The sequence below is a fragment of the Cynocephalus volans genome, chromosome 12, assembly GCF_027409185.1.
Source record: "Cynocephalus volans isolate mCynVol1 chromosome 12, mCynVol1.pri, whole genome shotgun sequence".
Classification (NCBI taxonomy): Eukaryota; Metazoa; Chordata; class Mammalia; order Dermoptera; family Cynocephalidae; genus Cynocephalus; species Cynocephalus volans.
The window spans coordinates 107,264,229-107,284,695 of record NC_084471.1 but is presented as its reverse complement, the minus strand read 5'-3'; the positions used below and the strand labels follow the sequence as shown (position 1 = coordinate 107,284,695).

At 37.7% G+C, this 20,467-nt stretch overlaps 1 protein-coding gene across 1 annotated transcript in view; it reads right to left on the bottom strand.

Annotated features, from left to right (window-relative positions):
- CD163 (CD163 molecule) overlaps window positions 1-20,467 on the bottom strand; it is a 29,844-nt gene that overhangs the window by 7,235 nt on the left and 2,142 nt on the right. The window contains exons 3-7 of the mRNA XM_063075904.1: window positions 19,971-20,291; window positions 17,014-17,334; window positions 4,836-5,156; window positions 4,005-4,325; window positions 28-342 (exon numbers count right to left, since the gene is read on the bottom strand). Coding sequence (XP_062931974.1) covers window positions 28-342; window positions 4,005-4,325; window positions 4,836-5,156; window positions 17,014-17,334; window positions 19,971-20,291 — 1,599 coding nt within the window. The remainder of the gene's footprint in view (window positions 1-27; window positions 343-4,004; window positions 4,326-4,835; window positions 5,157-17,013; window positions 17,335-19,970; window positions 20,292-20,467) is intronic.

The window sequence follows — 20,467 nt, the reverse complement described above, 5'->3', positions numbered from 1 at the left end:
AAAGTGTAGATGCTCTCTAGGTCTCACTTGAGCAAACTACTCCAACATCCCTTTTGTGGCTGCAAGTCCTATCTGGGCGGGGCGCTACTGGGCAGAGTGAAAGGTGGGACTCGTGCCCCTCACACTGGAATTCTTCAGCCCAAATCTGTCCATTTCCTTCTCCAAAGTGAGCTCCTCCCAGGATGGAGACGACTGTGCCACATTGTAATTCCCTGCATAGCACACTGGCAGCTTCCAGGGAGAGGTCCGAATCGCAGACGGAGCCCCACGTATCACCATGTTTCACTTCCACACGACCCGAGCAGGGAATGTCCCCTCCAACCAGTCTGGGTTCCCTGTGGGCTGAAAAACAGTGACATTTCAGTGAGCGATAACATGATTCTCAGACTTTCCTTCATGACTGGGGGAGGAAGGGAGTGAAGAGTGGGAAACGGGGGCCAGGGTGCTCCGTGGGTTTCGCACTTGTCCCCCTTGGCTCTTCTGCCTAGAGTTGGGCATAGCAAACTCTAGACGCCCCCTTGCCGTGAGCCGTCCTGCTTTAGGGAACGGCATGGGAGGCTGAGGAGTGATACCCCTTGTTCTGCAGGCTACAAGGGGGTCCCGTGTGTGTGGCACGGCTCCATGGAAGTTCTTGTTTGTTCACCTTTGGTTGCTTGACAAGCCTTCCCAGAATTAAACAGCCTAACCTTTTGGCTTAGTATGGCTTTGGGAAATTCCCTGGAGTTTCTCAAAAGGACATGTTAAAATACCTCAAAATTAACTGGTTTATTTAAAAGATATTGTCAGTAGTAAAGGTGTTTTTGATGCATGTTCCCGGTATGGGTTGGCTCCATTTAATTTTGTCATTAATCTTCCTTGTTAGTGATGTGTGCATGGACCCATTGTGGCTGTGGTCGTGCTCTTGTACGTGTGCGATGAAGCTATTATGTTAAGTTTCTATCCACATTCCCCCAGGGAGACGGTGGGTTCTGGGTGCAGTAATGTTTATAACTAATTGATCACAACCAGTTACAGATTTCTTTGTTTCTCCCCACTCCCACAGGTTCACTTGATTTACCAAGAACATGTTCTTTCCCTAGTAATAAGAATGATACAGTGTGTTTTTGTTAGTTTGAATAGGATCATTTAACTTTTCACTTTGTCCCCTGTGCTGTTCCCAGAGTCTATTGACAGGGAAATAAAAGGTATAAACATTGTGATTTTGATTATAAATTAAAATAGTCAATATAGAGTATAAGCAATATTAAATTGTTAACCATAACTAATCAATGTTATTAAAATCAAGTATAGTGAGTATAGGTAAGATTAAAATAGGGTTAAATTTTAAGTTAAGAAGGTTAAGAATTACGGTTCAAACTAAAAGTCTGACGCTCTTTAAAGCCAAACATGCTGCTATTGTATGGTTTCCTGGCCATAAGCCACAGGCTTTGGGGTGACCTATTGATGAGTGAGTAGATGTTTTTGTCACAGCATGAGTGCCTTGGAACGTTTTGACCTTTCTTTTTCAATAGAAACAAAATAAAAAATATTCTGATTAAAAGATACATCAATGTGTAAAAGATTAGGTAAAAAGCATATAAATAAAGCAAAATTTTTGTGGTTGTCATCCACACTTGCACTAGACATCGGTGGTCCATCTCTTTCTTTCCTCGCCGACGCCACACCACCTATTCAGGTCCAATGAATCCTGCGGAGCTGGTCTCCGGCACCCCCTCTAGCCATTGGATCTGTCCATCTGAGAGAAGTCTGGAACTCTGCCCTGCATGGCCAACCATCCCCAGAGGCAATAGTAACACTTTTCTTCCAACATTTATTTTCCTTACATTATTCATAACATCATAGACCATAAATTATGTGGATCCACTGTCTCTATCTCTTAATCCTGAGCTCAGTCCTCTCCTCACTGTAACCTGAGGTCTGCTTCAATCTTTTTGACGGCTTCTATGTAAAGTTTTTCCAATATACTTCCAGTTTTCAACCTGGACATCAGACTTCTTCCCTTTGACATCTGATACACTTGATACATGTGACCCTCTCTCCTGTTTTCTCCTTCCTCCTTTCTGGCAGTGCCTTATCCAACCTCTTCGTGTATTCCTTGAATCGAAGTTTTGTCCTCGGCCTTCTCAACTGCTCAATCAATGGAATCTTCTCTCAACTGCCAATAAATATGTTTTCATCTATACTTTTAAATTTTATTTTCATAAACATATCTACTTGGATGTCTGGAATTTAAGGTGTTCACAATTGAACAAGTTATTATAAGCCCACTGTATTCTTTACTCAGTTAATGATATCTAGTCTAAATAAGAATCACCTAAAATCAAACCACTTTTTTATCTCACCACAAATAATGGTAATAAGCATAATCGTAATGAACATTAAGAGCACTTTATGGCATTTTAATAAGTATATAACAAACATTATTTCACTTAACCCCTAAAATTGCCTTAGGAAAAATTATTAATATCATTCCAATTCTACAGACAAGGAAACTGAAGCACAGAAAGATGTAGTAATTTGCTAATAAGGTCACACAAGTTAGTGAGGGGCCAGGATCTGAAGCTAGGTAGAGTATTCCAGAGCCTAGAGTCTTGAGCCTCACAATACGGTGCACATGTAGAAAGCCACCAATGTCTGCCAGTCCTCCAGCATATTGCTTCTTCTCTGTATTTATTGCTAAGCATGAATGTGATTTTGCAACAGCTTACGAAGTTGTCTCCTTGCGTCTAAGTCCTCTTTCCAAGAAATCTATGCTATGACTATAAATATACTATTAAATTTTAAATATTTTCATGTACTTTGTCTTCAAGATCATTGCATGTTTTCTTACCATTTATACAATAATTTATCCTTCCAACAAATATTATTAAGCACTTATAATGTTGTCTGATTCTGTTTTAGGTATTTGAGGTCAGGTGGGCTAAAAAGTCTGTCACAAAGTTCAGTCTGTCAGTAAAAATAGATAACACTAATACGCATAATCATATTAGCTAACATTTACTTATCACTTGCTGTGTAATTCTTGTGAGGTAGGAATTGTTATTACCTACATTTTTCTTTTAAGGAAACTGTAACAAAAAGACCTTTGGTAGATTTCCCAATCATCACCCAGTTATTAAAATAAAGAGAGATGATAAACACTAATCTCCTGGCATACTTTAAAATACTCTGTGCTGTTATCTTAAAAGCTTTAAGCAACTCAAATTTATATCTTAAAAGACTGCCTTTTTGCAGTCAGAGGATCATTCCCTTCTAACCAGAAGTAAACATAATTTGCAACATCAGGGGAATGCACCTAGGGGCATAGATAGGTTGGGAGGTATCTGGGGCAATATGATAGATTAGTGGACATGCAGCAGATAAGTTTCCACCTTATAACTAGGTCTCTACATGTTTAGTGCTTTTGTCTTAGTCTGGTTTCTCTAAGGTTTTTTCACCATGAGTAACAGCTATAGTTATGTCAATATATTACTTTAGTGTTTTTGAAAAGGCATCACTTTTCAACAAAGTTAGCATTTGTATAAATATGATTAACATAAAATACTAAAGATTATCCACAGCCTAACCAACTCACAGCTCATTTTTGAACTTTTAGAAGAGGTTGCAGTGAAATATACACCAATATTCAGAAAGAAGAAAGTCCTTTCATAGTAAGATAGGAGGTGCTTAAGGTTAAGTCATGTCAGTCTATATTTAGTGACATTCCCATGAAATGTATTTGATTCTAAATTTAAAATTTTAATCCCTCTTAATCTTTTACACCTCCATTGGTTTAAAAATTACTCAAAAGCCAAAGTGAGCAAACACCAAATACCCTTATCCAAGGCACAAACTGGATTGTAAATTTATCTGAGAATCTCACAGCGGAATCTGTATAGATATTTTCTGGTTTCTTGAGAATGATCTAGTCATCGGGACCAATGTTTCTTTTCAGTTTCAAGAATATTACAGAAAATTTACACTCTTGGAATTAAACTTCTCAACGAGTTGATTGAAAGTCTTACCTGAGCAGGTAATTTTGACTTCTTCATAGTTTTCACAGGGAAGTCCACCCCACTGCCAATTTTTGCAGTCCCAAAGAGAAGTTTCATTTCCATTACAGCTGCTTACAAACAGCCATATGTCTGTAGCCTTAATTTTGGAATACACTTGATAGGATGTTTTGAGTGCAGATCCACACCCCAGCTGCTTGCAAACTATATCAGATTCTTTCAGTCCCCAGCCTCTGTCACACACCTTCCCTAACAGTTTCTGAATTTCCACCTCCACTGTCCCAGCACAGCGGCTGCCTCCACCTACAAGTCTCAGCTCCAGATCTGAACCATCTGCAAAAGAAACACGGTTTTAGGCATAGATACATATGAAAGATAGCTTCCAAAGGGTATTTTTTGTCTCCCTCCTTCCTAGATACTGAAACGCTAGAAATTATGTCTTACCTATTTCTGAACTTTTAAAGAAACAGCAGATATAGACTGTGAATTAGGTTAGGAATGGGATTGTAGTTTCAAGGGTTCTTAAAAATTGTCAATGGCAGAAAAATATGAGCAAGTCAGATACAAAAGAGATTCCTATAAAATTTTGTCTCTCTGACCCCCAGGTAGAATTTGAGGTGTGGTTCCTAACAGAAGTCTGAATATTTATTTATTACAGAGGCTAGCTTCAGACAACCCTGCAAACTAGAAAAAAGAACATGTCAAAGATTCCTCACAAATGTAAAGGAATTCCCCACAAAGACTTTATTAGGTATATCTACCTCTCTCATCTCACTTATTCCTATTCTTAAAGAACACAGGTCCTCTCCTCTCTGTTTCTTGTTTTGTTTTGTTCTGACTTACCAGAACATGTCACACCCGCGTCTTCATTGTGACTGCAATAATGCTTGCCCCATTCGCGGTGTTGACACTGCCAGAGAGCAGATTCATGCCCCTGGCAGGAAACACTGTCAAGCCAAATGTGTCCAGATCCCTCACTGGCATTAACTCGACCGATGGCAGTGACGGCAGTTGGACATCCCAGTTGCTGACACGCCACAGCGGCATCCTGACTGTCCCAGCCATCATCACACACTGTCCCCCATTCTCCTTGGAATTTCACTTCTAATCTTCCTGAACATGCAGTGACTCCATCTACCAGTCTCAGGTTCAGATCTGCTCCATCTGTAACAGGGACACACAACAAGTCAGTGACAAGGAAACAGGAATAGGGGGACTGTAAGTAGCTGTACCTGAGAATGAGTTAAGGAAAAAGCAAGAGACATAAGTAGAGACAGAGAAAATCATGATGCACTACTACTGAAAATCATTAAAGATGGAAGAAAATAGAGGGGCAGAGCAAGATGGCCAAACAGGACCCTGCAGTGATTGTTCCCCACATACACAGCAATTAAACATCCATCCACGGAGAAAAACACCTTCATAAGAGCTAAGGAAACCAGGAAAGAGATCACAGTATCTGGTTTTAGCAGAATAAAAGACTCATTGAAGAGGGCAGGAAGAACAGAATTGCGCTGCCCACTTAATTTCTCCCCCGACTCAAAGCAGCACAGCTGGAGAGAGACAAAGCCTGCTTGGGAGAGGTAGAGAAAAATGAGTGCAGGACTTTGATGGGAGTCTGGTGTTAGGTGGCCACAGTGACATCCAGTACCAGGCAGAACCCCATGGCCACCAGCCTCAGGCCAGACACACAGATGGAGCATCTGGTCTTGCTTTGGCACCAGGCAGAGACAGACCCTCAACCCCACCTGTCCGGCATCACTAGCTACTGACTGCAGCAGCCTCAAGTCAAGAATGAACCTTAGTGGCAGGCAGGCCATAGCAGCAAAGGCTTGGGAGTTTGTTCTCCTGTGCTGGGCTGATCTCAGTGGCTGTGAACTTCACGGCCCAGCCCTTCAGCAGCCAATGGTAGCACAGGACCATACACCCCATCCCTCCCTCAACCCCAGGCAGCACAGCCCAGACTAAGACATTGTCCACCTGGACAGAGGACGCCTTTTAGCCAAGGGCCAGGCCCACCACAATGAGGGCCAATGCCAGGCAGAGCTCAGTAGCCCCAGACTGGCGACTGTGGATGGAAGAGCAAGTGGCTGAACCCCACACAGAAAGGACTACCCTCTTTATAATACCAGACATACAGTAAACCTGGGCTTAGGCGCCCTCTAGTGTTAGAAAAGAAATAACATACCTACCACAAACGGTAAAACTGGGCTTAGGTTGCCACCTAATGCTGAAACAGTGACAGTGACTACAGGCTCACAGTACACAGAAAACCTATTTAAAATCTCTGGGTAGACAGGCAGTTACAAAGCCAAGTGAGTGGAATAGATACCTAATCCTTCAGTGTGCACATGTTGTCACATGCCCACAAACATCAAAAACATTCAGCCAACCATGACCTCCTCAATTGGGCAAAATAAGGCACTCTGCAGAGACTGACCCTAAAGCAATGGAGATGTGTGACCTCTCAAAGAACCCCAAATAGCTGTTCTTCAGAAACTCAGTGAAATTCAAGAGAACACAGAGAAGCAATTTGGTAATGCATCAGAGAAATTTAACAAAGAGATTGAAACAATATAGAAAAATAAAGCAGAAATCCTGGAGTCGAAACACACATTGAACCAAATGAAATATGCAATAAAGGGCTTTGACAGCATAACTGATCAAGCAGAGGAAAGAATTACTGAGCTTAAAGACAGGGTATTTGAAAATACAAAGGTGGAGGGGAAAAAAGAAAAAAAAGAATGAAATGGAACCAACAAAACCTACAGAAACTATGGGACAGATCAAAAGAGCAAATATTCAAGTCATTGGAGTATAAGAGGGACTTGAGAATGCCAAAGGTATAGAAAGCTTATTCAAAGAGATAATAACAGAAAACTTCCCAAACCTAGGGAAAGATACAAATATTTACATACAGGAAGGTCAAAAGTCACCAGTCAGGTTCAACCCAAATAAGTCTACCCTAAGACATATCATAATCAACCTCTCAAAGGTCAAAGATGAAAAGAAAATTCTGAAATCAGCAAGAGAAAAAAGAGCAAATAACACACAAGGGAGTCTTAATTCACCTGGTAGCAGACTTCTCAGCAGAAATCTTACAGGTCGTGAGGGAGTTGGATGATGTATTCAAAGTCCTGTGGAAAAAGAACTGCCAAAAAACAATACTGTACCCAGCAAATTTGTCCTTCAGCAGTGAAGGAGAGATAAAGATTTTCCAGACAAACAAACGCTGAGAGAGCTTATCACCAGCAGACCTGTCTTTCAAGAAATGCTAAAGGGAGCTCTTTAAACAGGAAGAAAGAGGTCCTAACATAAACCAGGAAAACGTCCGAAAGTTGTTCCATCACTGGAAAGAGTAAGTTTCTGTGTGAACTCAGAATACTGTAAACATGATACATAAACCACCTTTATCTCTAGTATGATGACTGAAGGGTAAAACTATTAAAGATAATAAAAACTACTCTAACTTATCAAGAGATAGGCAATGTAAAATGATATAAAGTGGGACATCAAAAATCCCAAACGTGAAATGTGGGAGGAAATGGAGATAAAGTATAAAGTTTAAAATTTTTTTTAAATTTATTTTTTGTTCTTTGTTTCTTTTCCCATCTTTACAAACAAATTTAAGTTGCTATCAGCCTAAAATAAGTTGTTATAACTACCATATTTTTTTCATAAGCCTCATAGTCACCACAAAACAAAAACCTATAACAGATACACCAAAAATAAAATGCAAGAAATCAAAACACACCACTAGAGTGTGTTTTAACTAACCATAAGACAGCAAGAGGGGTAGAAAAGAAGAAAATAACTACAAAAAAGCTAAAGAACAAATAAAAAATGGCAAGAGTTAGACCTTACTTATAGATAAATACCTTAAATGTAAATGGATTAAATTCTCCAGTTCAAAGACATAGAATGGCTAAATAGATGTAAAAAAAAAAAAAAAAAAAGACCAAAATACATGCTGCTTATGGGAAACTCACATCACCTGTAAAGACACACATAGACTGAAATTGAAGGAATAAAAAAAGATTCCATACAAATGAAAACCAAAGGGGAGCAGGAGTACCTATACTTATATCAGATAAATTAGAGTTTAAGTCAAAATCTGTAACAAGAGATAGGGAAGGTGATACACAAGGGCCTTCAAAAGGTTAATGGAAAGATTTATATTTTCTTTTAATTCTACTTTCCATTAACTTTTTGAGTTACCCTCATATAATGATGAAGGGTCAATTCACCACGAGGATATAACAATTGTAAATATATATGCATCCGCCATCGGTACACCTAAATATATAAAGCAAATGTTAATAGACCTAAAGTGAGATAGAGATTTTGATGCAATAACTGCAGGGAACTTTAACATCACACTTTTAGCAATGAACATATCCTGCAGAGGAAAAATCAACAAAAAAACAGCAGAGTTAAACTGCATCCTAGACCAAACGGACTTGACAGCCATCTATAGAACATTCTACTCAACAACTGTAGAATACAAATTTTTCTCAACAGCACATGGAGCATTCTCCAGGATACGTCACATGGTAGGTCACAAAACAAGTCTCAACAAATTTAAAAAACAGAAAACGTATCAAATATCTTTTGTGAACACAATGCAATAAAACTAGAAATCAATAACAAGAAGAACTTAGAAAACTATACAAATACATGGAAATTAGACAACTAGTCCCTGAACAATGATTGGATCAAGGAAAAAATTAAGAAAAAAATTAAGAAGTTGCTAGGGAGAAATGGTAATGGAAACATAACATACCAAACCTGTTGGGTATAGCAAAAGCAGTTCCAGGAGGGAATTTTACAGCAATCAATACCTACATACAAAAAATAGAAAGATCGCAAATAAAAAACATAACACAGCAGCTCAAGGACCTAGAAAAATTAGAGTAATCCAAACCCTAAATACATAGAAGGAAAAAAATAATAAAGATTGGAGCAGAAATAAAGTTAAGACTAAAAAGGCAATACAAAAGATCTATAAAACAAAGAGTTGGTTTTTTTTTTATAAAGATAAATGAAATTTACAAACCTTTAGGTAGTCTAAGAAAAAAAGGGGGAAGACTCAAATTAATAAAATCAAGAACAAATCAAGCAGGAAATCAAAAAATTTATTGAAACTAATGAAAACAATGATACATCATACCAAAACCTGTGGGATACTGCAAAAGCAGTATTGAAGGGGGAAATTTATTGCATTAAACGCTCACTTCAGAAGAATGGAAAGATGGCAAGTGAACAACCTAACACTTCACCTTAAAGAACTAGAAAAACAAGAACAATCCAAACCTAAAGTTAGCAGATGGAAAGAAATCATTAAGATCAGAGCAGAACTGAATGAAATTGAAAACCAAAAAACAATTCAAAAGATCAACGAATCAAAAAGTTGGTTTTTTGAAAAGATAAATAAAATTGACAAACCATTAGCATGGCTAACAAAAAAAAGAAGAGAGAAGACTCAAATAACAAAAATTAGAAATGAAAAAGGCGATATTACAACTGATTCATCTGAAATACAAGGAATCATTCGAGACTACTATAGACAACTATATGCCAACAAATTTGAAAATCTGGAGGAAATGGATAAATTTCTGGACACACACAAGCTCCCAAAACTGAACCATGAAGACGTAGAAAATTTGAACAGACCAATAACAATAAAGGAGATTGAAGCTGTTATCAGAAGGCTCCCAACAAAGAAAAGCCCAGGACCAGATGGATTCACAGCAGAATTGTACCAAACATTCAAAGAGGAATTGACACCGATTCTTTACAAACTATTCCAAAAGATTGAAACGGACGTAAATCTCCCAAACTCACTCTATGAAGCAAACATCATCCTGATACCAAAACCAGGTAAAGATATAACCCAAAAAGAAAACTACAGGCCGATATCCTTGATGAATATAGATGCAAAAATCCTCACCAAAATACTAGCAAACAGAATACAGCAACATATACGAAAAATTATTCATCACGATCAAGTGGGATTCATCCCAGGAATGCAAGGTTGGTTCAACATACGCAAATCAATAAATGTGATACACCATATTAATAAACTCAAACACAAGGACCATATGATCATCTCTATAGATGCTGAAAAAGCATTTGATAAAGTTCAGCACTCATTCATGACAAAGACCCTCTATAAGTTAGGTATAGAGGGAAAGTATCTCAACATAATTAAAGCCATATATGCCAAACCCACAGCCAATATCATCCTGAATGGGGAAAAGCTGAAAGCTTTTCCTTTAAGAACAGGAACTAGACAAGGATGCCCACTCTCACCACTCCTATTCAACATAGTATTGGAAGTACTAGCCAGAGCAATCAGAGAAGAGAAGGAAATAAAGGGCATCCAGATTGGAAAAGATGAAGTCAAACTGTACCTGTTTGCAGATGACATGATCCTATATATCGAACAGCCTAAAACCTCTACAAAAAAAATGCTGGAATTGATAAATGATTTCAGCACAGTAGCTGGATCCAAAATCAACACACAAAAATCAGTAGCATTTATTTTCTCCAATAGTGAACATGCAGAACGAGAAATCAGGAAAGCCTGCCCATTTACAATAGTCACCAAAAAAATAAAATACTTAGGAATTGAGTTAACCAAGGAGGTGAAAAATCTCTATAACAAGAACTACAAACCACTGCTGAGAGAAATTAGAGAGGATACAAGAAGATGGAAAGATATCCCATGCTCTTGGATTGGAAGAATCAACATAGTGAAAATGTCCATACTACCCAAAGTGATATACAAATTCAATGCAACCCCCATCAAAATTCCAAAGACATTTTTCTCAGAAATGGAAAAAACTATTCAGTCATTTATATGGAACAATAAAAGACCACGCATAGCCAAAGCAATGCTGAGCAAAAAAAATAAAGCTGGAGGCATAACACTACCTGACTTTAAGCTATACTACAAAGCTATAATAACCAAAACAGTATGGTACTGGCATAAAAACAGACATATTGATCAATGGAATAGAATAGAGAATCCAGAAATCAACCCACACACTTACTGCCATCTGATCTTTGACAAAGGCACCAAGCCTATTCACTGGGGAAGGGACTGCCTCTTCAGCAAATGGTGCTGGGATAACTGGATATCCATATGCAGGAGAATGAAACTAGATCCATACCTCTCACCATATACTAAAATCAACTCAAAATGGATTAAGGATTTAAATATGCACCCTGAAACAATAAAACTTCTTAAAGAAAACATAGGAGAAACACTTCAGGAAATAGGACTGGACACAGACTTCATGAATACGACCCCAAAAGCACGGGTAACCAAAGGAAAAATAAACAAATGGGATTATATCAAGCTAAAAAGCTTCTGCACAGCAAAAGAAACAATTAACAGAGTTCAAAGACAACCAACAGAGTGGGAGAAAATATTTGCAAAGTATACATCTGACAAAGGATTAATATCCAGAATATATAAGGAACTCAAACAACTTTACAAGAAGAAAACAAGCAACCCAATTAAAAAATGGGCAAAAGAGCTAAGTAGGCATTTCTCTAAGGAAGATATACAAATGGCCAGCAGACATATGAAAAAATGCTCAACATCACTCAGCATCCGGGAAATGCAAATCAAAACCACACTGAGATACCATCTAACCCCAGTTAGGATGACTAAAATCCAAAAGACTCTGAACGATAAATGCTGGCGAGGTTGCAGAGAAAAAGGAACTCTCATACATTGTTGGTGGGACTGCAAAATGGTGCAGCCTCTATGGAAAATGGTATGGAGGTTCCTCAAACAATTGCAGATAGATCTACCATACGACCCAGCTATCCCACTGTTGGGAATATACCAAGAGGAATGGAAATCATCAAGTCGAAGGTATACCTGTTCCCCAATGTTCATCACAGCACTCTTTACAATAGCCAAGAGTTGGAACCAGCCCAAATGTCCATCATCGGATGAGTGGATACAGAAAATGTGGTATATCTACACAATGGAATACTACTCATCTATAAAAAAGAATGAAATACTGCCATTTGCAACAACATGGATGGACCTTGAGAGAATTATTTTAAGTGAAACAAGTCAGGCACAGAAAGAGAAATACCACATGTTCTCACTTATTGGTGGGAGCTAAAAATTAATACATAAATTCACACACACACACACACACAAAAAAAAAAAAAAAAACTGGGGGGGGGAGAAGATACAACAACCACAATTACTTGAAGTTGATACGACAAGCAAATAGAAAGGACATTGTTGGGGGGAGGGGGGGAGGGAGGAGGGAGGGAGGTTTTGGTGATGGGGAGCAATAATCAGCCACAATGTATATCGACAAAATAAAATTAAAAAAAAATAATAAATAAAATAAATAAATAAATAAATAAAATCAAGAACAAAGAAGGAGTAATTACAATTGATAACACAGAAATAAAAAGAATTATTGGAGACTATTATGAACACTTATACACCAACAACTTGGAAAACCTAGAGGAAACACATAAACTCCTAGATACTTACAACTTACCAAAACTGAATTATGAAGAAACAAAAAATCTGAGCAGACTAATAACTGATAATGAGATTAAATCTGTAATAAAAATTCTCCCATCAAAGAAAAGCCAAGGTCCAAATGACTTCAAGGCTAAACCCTACTAAACCTTTAAAGAACCAATACTAATTTTTCTCAAACTATTCCAAAAAATCGAAGGGGAGGGAATTATTGTAAACTCATTCTACGAGGTCAGCATTACTCTGATACCCAAAACTAACAAGAACACACAAAAAAAGAAAACTACAGGCCGATATCCCTGATGAATATAGATGCAAAAATCCTCAACAAAATACTAGCAAACTGAATCCAACAGCATCAAAAAGATTATTCACCATGATTGAATAGGATTCATTCCACAGATGCAAGAACAGCTCATCAAACACAAACCAGTAAATGTGCTACTTCACATCAACAGAATGAAGGACAAAAACCATATCATAATTTGAGCAGATGCAGAAAAACATTTGATAAAATTTAATGTTGCTTCATAATAAAAACTTTCAACAAATTAGGCATAGAAGGAATGTGCCTCAACACAATAAAGGCCACATATAGCAACCCCACAGCTAACACCATAATGAATGAGGAAAAGGTGAAAGGTTTTTTTTTTATAAGATCTAGAACAAGACAAGGATGTCTATTTTCACCATTTTATTGAATGTAGTACTGGAAGTCTTAGCCAGAGCAATTGGGAAAGAGAAAGAAACAAAGGACATCCAAATTGGAAAGGAGGAAGTCAAACTGTCACTCTATTTAGGTAATATGATTGTATATATAGAAAACCCCAAACACACCATCAAAGAAATTTTAGAACTAATAAACAAATTCAGTAAAGTTGCAGGATACAAAATAAACATACTAAAATCAGTAGCATTTTATATGCCAATAGCGAATTATCTGAAAAAGAAACAAAGAAGGCAAACTCTTTTACAATAGCTACAAAAAATATAAAATACCAAGAAATAAATTTAACAAAGGAGGTGAAAGATTACTACAATTAAAAATGTAAAACATTGATGAAAGAAATTGGAAAAGACACAGATAACCCAAATAAATGGAGAGATATCCCATGTTCATGGATTGGAAGAATTATTGTTAAAATGTCCATACTACTCAAAGTGATCTACAGATTAATGAAATTCCTGTCAAAATACCAATTATACTCTTCATAGAAATAGAAAAAATAGTTCTAAAAATCATATGGAACCACAAAAGACCCTGAATAGCCAAAGCAACCTGAGCAAAAAGAACAGAGGTGGCATCACGCTACCAGACTTCAAAACATATTACAAAGCCATAATAACCCAAACAGTTTGGTACTGGCATGAAAACAGACACACAGAGCAATGGAACAAAACAGAAAGCTCAGGAATAAATTGAGGCATCTACAGCCAACTGACTTTTGACGATGGTGCCAAGTACACGCAATGGGGAAAGGACAGTTTCTTCAATAGATGGTGCTGAGAAAACTGGATATCAATATGCAGAAGATTGAAGTAGATCCTTGCCTGTTACCATACACAAAAATTATTCAAAATGGAATAAAGCCTTAAATGTAAGTCCTGAAACTACAAAACTACTAGAAGAAAATGTGAAGAAAGTTTCATGACATTGGTTTAGGCAAGGATTTTCTTGGATAAAACCACAAAAGCACAAGCAACAAAAGCAAAAAATAGACAGATGGGACTACATCAAACTGAAAAGTTTCTGCATAGCAAAGGAAAGAATCAATAGAGTGAAGAAACAACCTACAGAATGGGAGAAAATATTTGCAAGCTTCACATCCTATAAGGAGTTGCTATCCAAAGTATATAAGGAACTTGAAAAGCTCAACAACAAAAAAACTCAAATAGCTCCAATTTAACAATGGGCAAGACCTGAATAGACTTTTCTCAAAGAAGACATAGAAAAGGCCAACAGATATATGAAAAAATGTTCAACATCACTAAGCATCATGGAAATGTAAATCAAAAGTATGAGATATCACCCCACACCAGTCAGAATGGCTGCAATAAAAATATCAAAAGACAACAAATGTTGGTGAGGATGTGAAGAAAAGAGAACCCTTAGACACTGCTAGTGGGACTGTAAATTAGTACAGCCATTATGGAAAACAGTATGAAGGTTTCTAAAATAATTAAAAATAGAACTACCACATGATTCAGCAATCCGTCTACTGGGCATATATCCAAAGGAAATGAAATCAGTATGCTGAAGAGATATCTACACTTTCAAGTTTATAGCAGAACTCTGCACAATAACCAAAATATGGAGTGAACCTAAATGTCCATCAGTGGATGAACGGATAAAGAAAATGTGGTATGTATACACCATGGAATACTATTTAGCCTTAAAAGAGAATGAAATCTTGTCATTTGTGGAACATGAATGGAACTTGAGGGCATTATGTTAAGTGAAATAAGCCATGCACAGAAAGACAAATACTGCGTGATATCTCTGATGCATGGAATCAAAAAACTGTTCTGATAGAAATAGGGGATAGAATTGTGACTACCAGCTGGGGAAGTGGGAGGAGTGATGGTGAGAGACTGGTCAACGGGTACAAAGTGAGTTATATGGGAAGAATATTTGGTATTCAATTGCATAGTAGGACAACTAGAGTTAACAACAGTGTATGTTTTAAATGGGTAGAAGAAAGATTTTTGAATGTTCTCATCCCAAAGAAATGATAAATGTTTATGATGAATATGCTAATTACCCTGAGTTGATCATTGCACAATGTATACATGTATTGGAATATCACATCATACCCTATAAATATGTATAATTAAAAATAAAGAAAAAAATTATCAGTATAATTTTTATTCAAAAGAAATATAAAAGGAGGAGTGGATCAGGCAAGAAGATAGGCCTTTTTAGTATAGAGAGCACATACTACAGGAAGAGTTCCTAACAGGAGGTCCAGTGGGGCGTGGAGGGGAGAGCTGAGTTTTACCTGGAGATCTGCTTGTTTGGCCACCACAGAGTTTTTGTTAGAACTGTTTACTTTTTCTTGTTAAAATATATTTGCATGTGTTGAGGTGGTACCCACATACGCCAGTTTATCTTGATATTCTATACCCCCTTTTGCCTCTGACTGCATTAGCTATCCACACTACCTAGTGTGTATTATGTACGTGGCCCTGCTGTGAGCACTTCCTTCGTTTAAAAGCAGAGCAGAGCAAAGAGGCTTTGCCTTCATACCTTTCTCCTTCCCACAGTCAATATTCCTCAAAGAACAGACCTTGGTTCTGAAGAACATCCTGTGATAAAATAAACTGCTTTTTTCCTCTGGCAGTTTCAGTTTTTGTTGTCACATTCTTATTTAATGTGATTCCTCAGCATGTGCAAAACACATTGAGATGAAATGTGCTGATGAGAGGCCTACAGAGATTTTGATGGGTAAAGAAGAATGGAAGGTACATACTGTGTGTTTTCTCCCCTTAATCCCTTTGACTTTGCTTAGTTAACAAAATTCATCCTTTTGTTCTTTGTGGTGCACACTATACAGTCACATTGTGCAACAAGAAAAAGCCAACTCAAGAAGTGGAGGAAGAGACAGAACTCAGATGACATCATTTAAACCCCTGGATCTAGCCATGCAAGAAGCCACCTAAACCCTCTGGATATTCTACTTTTCTGAGCCAGTATTATATTTAAATTAATTTGAATTAAATTTCCTTCATCTGAGAGAGAGAGAGAGAGAGAACTTGGTGAAGATAGAATATTTTAACTCTAGCTATATTTTCCTAAGTGTTCTCTGGGGTTCAAAATGCACTAGGTCTCCTTCAAACTAAGAATTCAAGTGAAAAAGGAAGAGTGACATCCCTGCACACCTGTCCCCTGATCTAAGCGAGGTACACAGCAATCTGTAGACAGACACAGTGTGTGCTCATAGCATAGCCCCAGCATTAATGAGGATTTAGTAGAAAACCCAGGTGGTTTGTTTTTGTTTTTGTCATTTGATTCTATGAATTTGAGGTGATGATTTGAGAAGGGGTGGATAAATGTGGCTAAGGAGGAGACTTTTGTTGGTTACATGATGATGGGGGGAGTGCGGTTTGCTCTTAAAACTCATCCAGACAGCAAAATTTTGTAGTTAAGCCAGTCTCCTTCCCTCCCTCCCTGTCCCCCCGTGTGCTTCTTTGTTTGTTTCTCTCCCCCCGCTTCCTTCTTTCCTTCCTTCCTTCTTTCTTGTTGGACTTCTCTAAACACTGTCTTCTATTCTCGTGACCTGGATCTCAATTTCACTGTTCATCCTTCTTCCCTATTTCTCCTAATTTCAGTTAGAGTAAAAGCTCCACAGGTATCAGAACAGGAACCTGAAATGAGGTAATAACAAGGCGACAAAGAAAGCAGACTTCATTACGTTCTTAAGAGGTCAGACTTTCAAGGCTATTGTCCCTTCCTTTTGTCCTCTCTTTGAGAACAGAACAGCCCAGATCAGCCCTTACCTAAGCAAATCACGCCAGCGTCCTCAGCATGGTCACAGTTGTGCTTTCCCCATCCTTCGTGTTTGCAGTTCCAGAGAGCTGACTCATTCCCATTGCATGCAAGGTCATCAAACCAGATCGGTCCAGAACCTTCTCCAAAAGTAGCTGAACCAGAGAAACCAATAGCACTTCCACATCCAAGTTGTCTACAGACCACAGAAGCATGATCTATGTTAAAGTTGTCGTCACACACTGTTCCCCACTGTCCCTGAAATTTGATCTCTATTCTTCCTGAACACCGGTTTCTTCCATTCTTCAGCCTCATCTCCAAACTGGACCCATCTAGAGCAGAGAAAAGACCAGAGTTCAGAAGTGATATTCATTCAGAAGTGAATTTTAAAAAGAGGACTCCTCTGGACACTTTGATGCTGTCTTTGATTTGATGCTGTCTTTGATTTGATGCTCTTTAAAATGGTGCCTGATTTTGGATGTTGCCTAGATCCACATATTGGAGAATTTCAATCTATTAAAATCCAGTTAACAATTAGGAGTTCATCTACATCTACTCACCAAGCAAAATGTTTTACAGATCAAAGTTTTTGAACTTTCTGTTTTGCTTTCTTCCATTACTAGGACAGAAGTAAATACTCTTATATAGAAACAGGTAATTTTGAATAAAATTATTCATTTAAAAAAACAGATAATAATAAAATTGGTCCACACAACAAAGTAGTAAAAATGATAAGCTGTCATTTGTTGAACATTTATAATCTTTATTTTAACCATTTTTTATTACAAATGGTTCAGAGCATAAATAATTGACTGAAGTTGAATTTGAAATTAGAAAGTAGAAAAAAGCAAAGATAAAAATGCATAGTAGTTTGCAAAGGCACCCTCTGGTATACCAAATTCTTAAAAATTGAGGGAAAAATCAATCAAAATGATTTATTTATTATTATTATTATTTTTTTTTTTTACCAATTTCCTGTTTGAAACAAAGCTTCTTTCCCTCCTCAAGGCATCTGATACCATTTTTTTAGCAACAAAGAGCTTTTTCACAAAGAAACTTATCTCTATACACTATTCCTTAAATTTTCTATGAGGACTAAAATATCTGAGAAAAAGAGACATTAGATGAAATTTTAGGACACCTGAAAAACAAAAACTGTTTGTTATTGAGCAAAGTGTTTAGAAGCATTTTTTCTGAAAAAGGAATTCAATTGTAAAAGGTCTAAACTTCAGGCAAAGACCTCCACTTAACAAGATTCTGTTTTTTCTATTATGGGTAATTAATAATAATAATTAATAATAAGAAGAATGATCTCACAATTAAAATATGTGTATGCTTTTCTAAGTGTATTACACATGCTGTCTTCTTTAGTCCTCACAACAACTTTAAGCATTATGTACTATTATTATTATTATCCCCTTGGATAAGCAATCCGAGGTTAAATAATTGGCACAGTGTCAAACACCTAGAAAATGGTAGAGCCAGGACATGGGGAAAAAGACAATTAGCACCAGAGTCGATTCTCTTGACTATTATGCAATATTGCCTCAGTGCATCTGATAACAGTATCTCCCAAAAGGTAGAAGCTTTGAGGATTGACCATGAATTAGGGTAGAAAATCTCAGAAACTCTGCAACCCCATGAAACTAGTGAGTCTGAATGGTTGTAAGTACTTTTCTATCATTATGCTCCAGTTAGAGCTTTAGGTGTATAAACTTAAAATAGTTTGATCAACTCCATCATTAGCTATCAAAAAACAAAAAACAGGAGCTAAAAGTCTTCGCTAATCAGCCAGCTCTACAGACAGCAACAATTATGGAAAGAGCCTGCTAGGATTTATTATGATCTTAAACTTTGCTGTAGATGTTACTTTTGTTATGCCCTATTTTGTTATATCTCCCATAATGACTAACAATAAAAGGAATGAAGAAAAAGGAGGAGGGGGCGGAGCAGAGGGGAGAGAATGGAGGAGGAAGAGGAAGAAGAAACCGAACTGAGTCATTAAAGTGATGAAAGGCAGGGAGCCATGCGGGAACTGATGCTTCCAACATTCATTGTGCACCAGACGATGTACAATCGCCTCACGTGCAGCATGTCTTTAGTCCTCAGAAATGGAGGCTGAGAGATTTAACGACTCGCACAATCATAGCATTAATAAGTAACCGTGCTAGAATTTAACCTGACATTTTTTTAGATACTAGCCTGTGTTGTTCCCACCACGTCATAATGCATGGGTAGCCATCAGTCATTTCTACAACCAGTCCTATGGGGATGATGGCCTCTAAGATAGAGGCTGGTGAGAGGGGTGCATAAAGGTCAGTGAAATAGGCAAGGAGAAAGGGGGAGGCCAGGAGTCGGAAACTGGTCAGAAACATCACCCTGGGATTTGTCAGCAGAAAGGCCCGACATATAACTTTCTGGATTATTATGAGGTCAGCTCAGACAAAACTTATGAAAATGTTTTGTAAATTAAAACCACTATGTAAATGGAATGAATAGCATTGTACTCTGGGAAAAGCATGATACTTTCAAAACATCCTTTCTCCAATTAGTGCTTGGAATATCTGTGTCTTGCTTCAGAAAGTCAATTATCAGTTAATGGACAAAGAGTAATTAATGATTTATGGGTCAATGCATTAAAGCAACATGGCAGTGGGAAAGGGAAGAAGGAATTAATTTAGTTATTATAATATTTTTATGGGGGAGTAGAATCACTGACTATAAAACTGAAGCCAGTCACTTCATTGATAACAGTGTCCAGCATCTTTATTGATCTTTGTTTGTTTGTTTGTTTTAAAACACGGGCTTTGCCATGTATTTTCTGGTCTTTTTGCAATGGATTGGGTAATTTTGTATATAGACTAGATTACTTACAGAAAAGTGGCTCGTTTTAGTTTTTAACTCAGCTACATATATTTTTCCCCCACCACGCATTTCATATTGAGGCTTTGACTAATGCAAGACTTACTTGAGCAGGTCACTCCAGCGTCCTGTTGGTGAGTACAGTTATGTTTTCCCCATCCATCATGTTTACAGTCCCAAAGGGCTGATTCATTCCCTCGACAAGAAACATGATCCATCCAAATGCGCCCAGAACCTGCACTGGAGTTAACCCATTCAGTGGCTTGGATAGCAGTTGGACATCCCAGTTGCCTGCAAATCACAGAGACCTCCTCCGTGCTCCAGCCGTTATTACACACTGTTCCCCACTCCTCTCGGACTTTCACTTCAACTCTCCCACTACACTTGCTTTCACCAGCTGCTAGCCTTAGCTCCTTGTCTGTTCCTCCTGCAACAAAGGGTTACACAGCAATTGGTCAAGGTCACAAAGAACAGGCAGAGAATTATTATTGTTTAGATTACTTATTTGTCCTTCAAAGTCAGATTTGAGAACCATCTGGTCCCATCCATGGTGCAATAGAAGAATGCTGTTTTATCAGCATTTATATATAAATATCAGCCTCA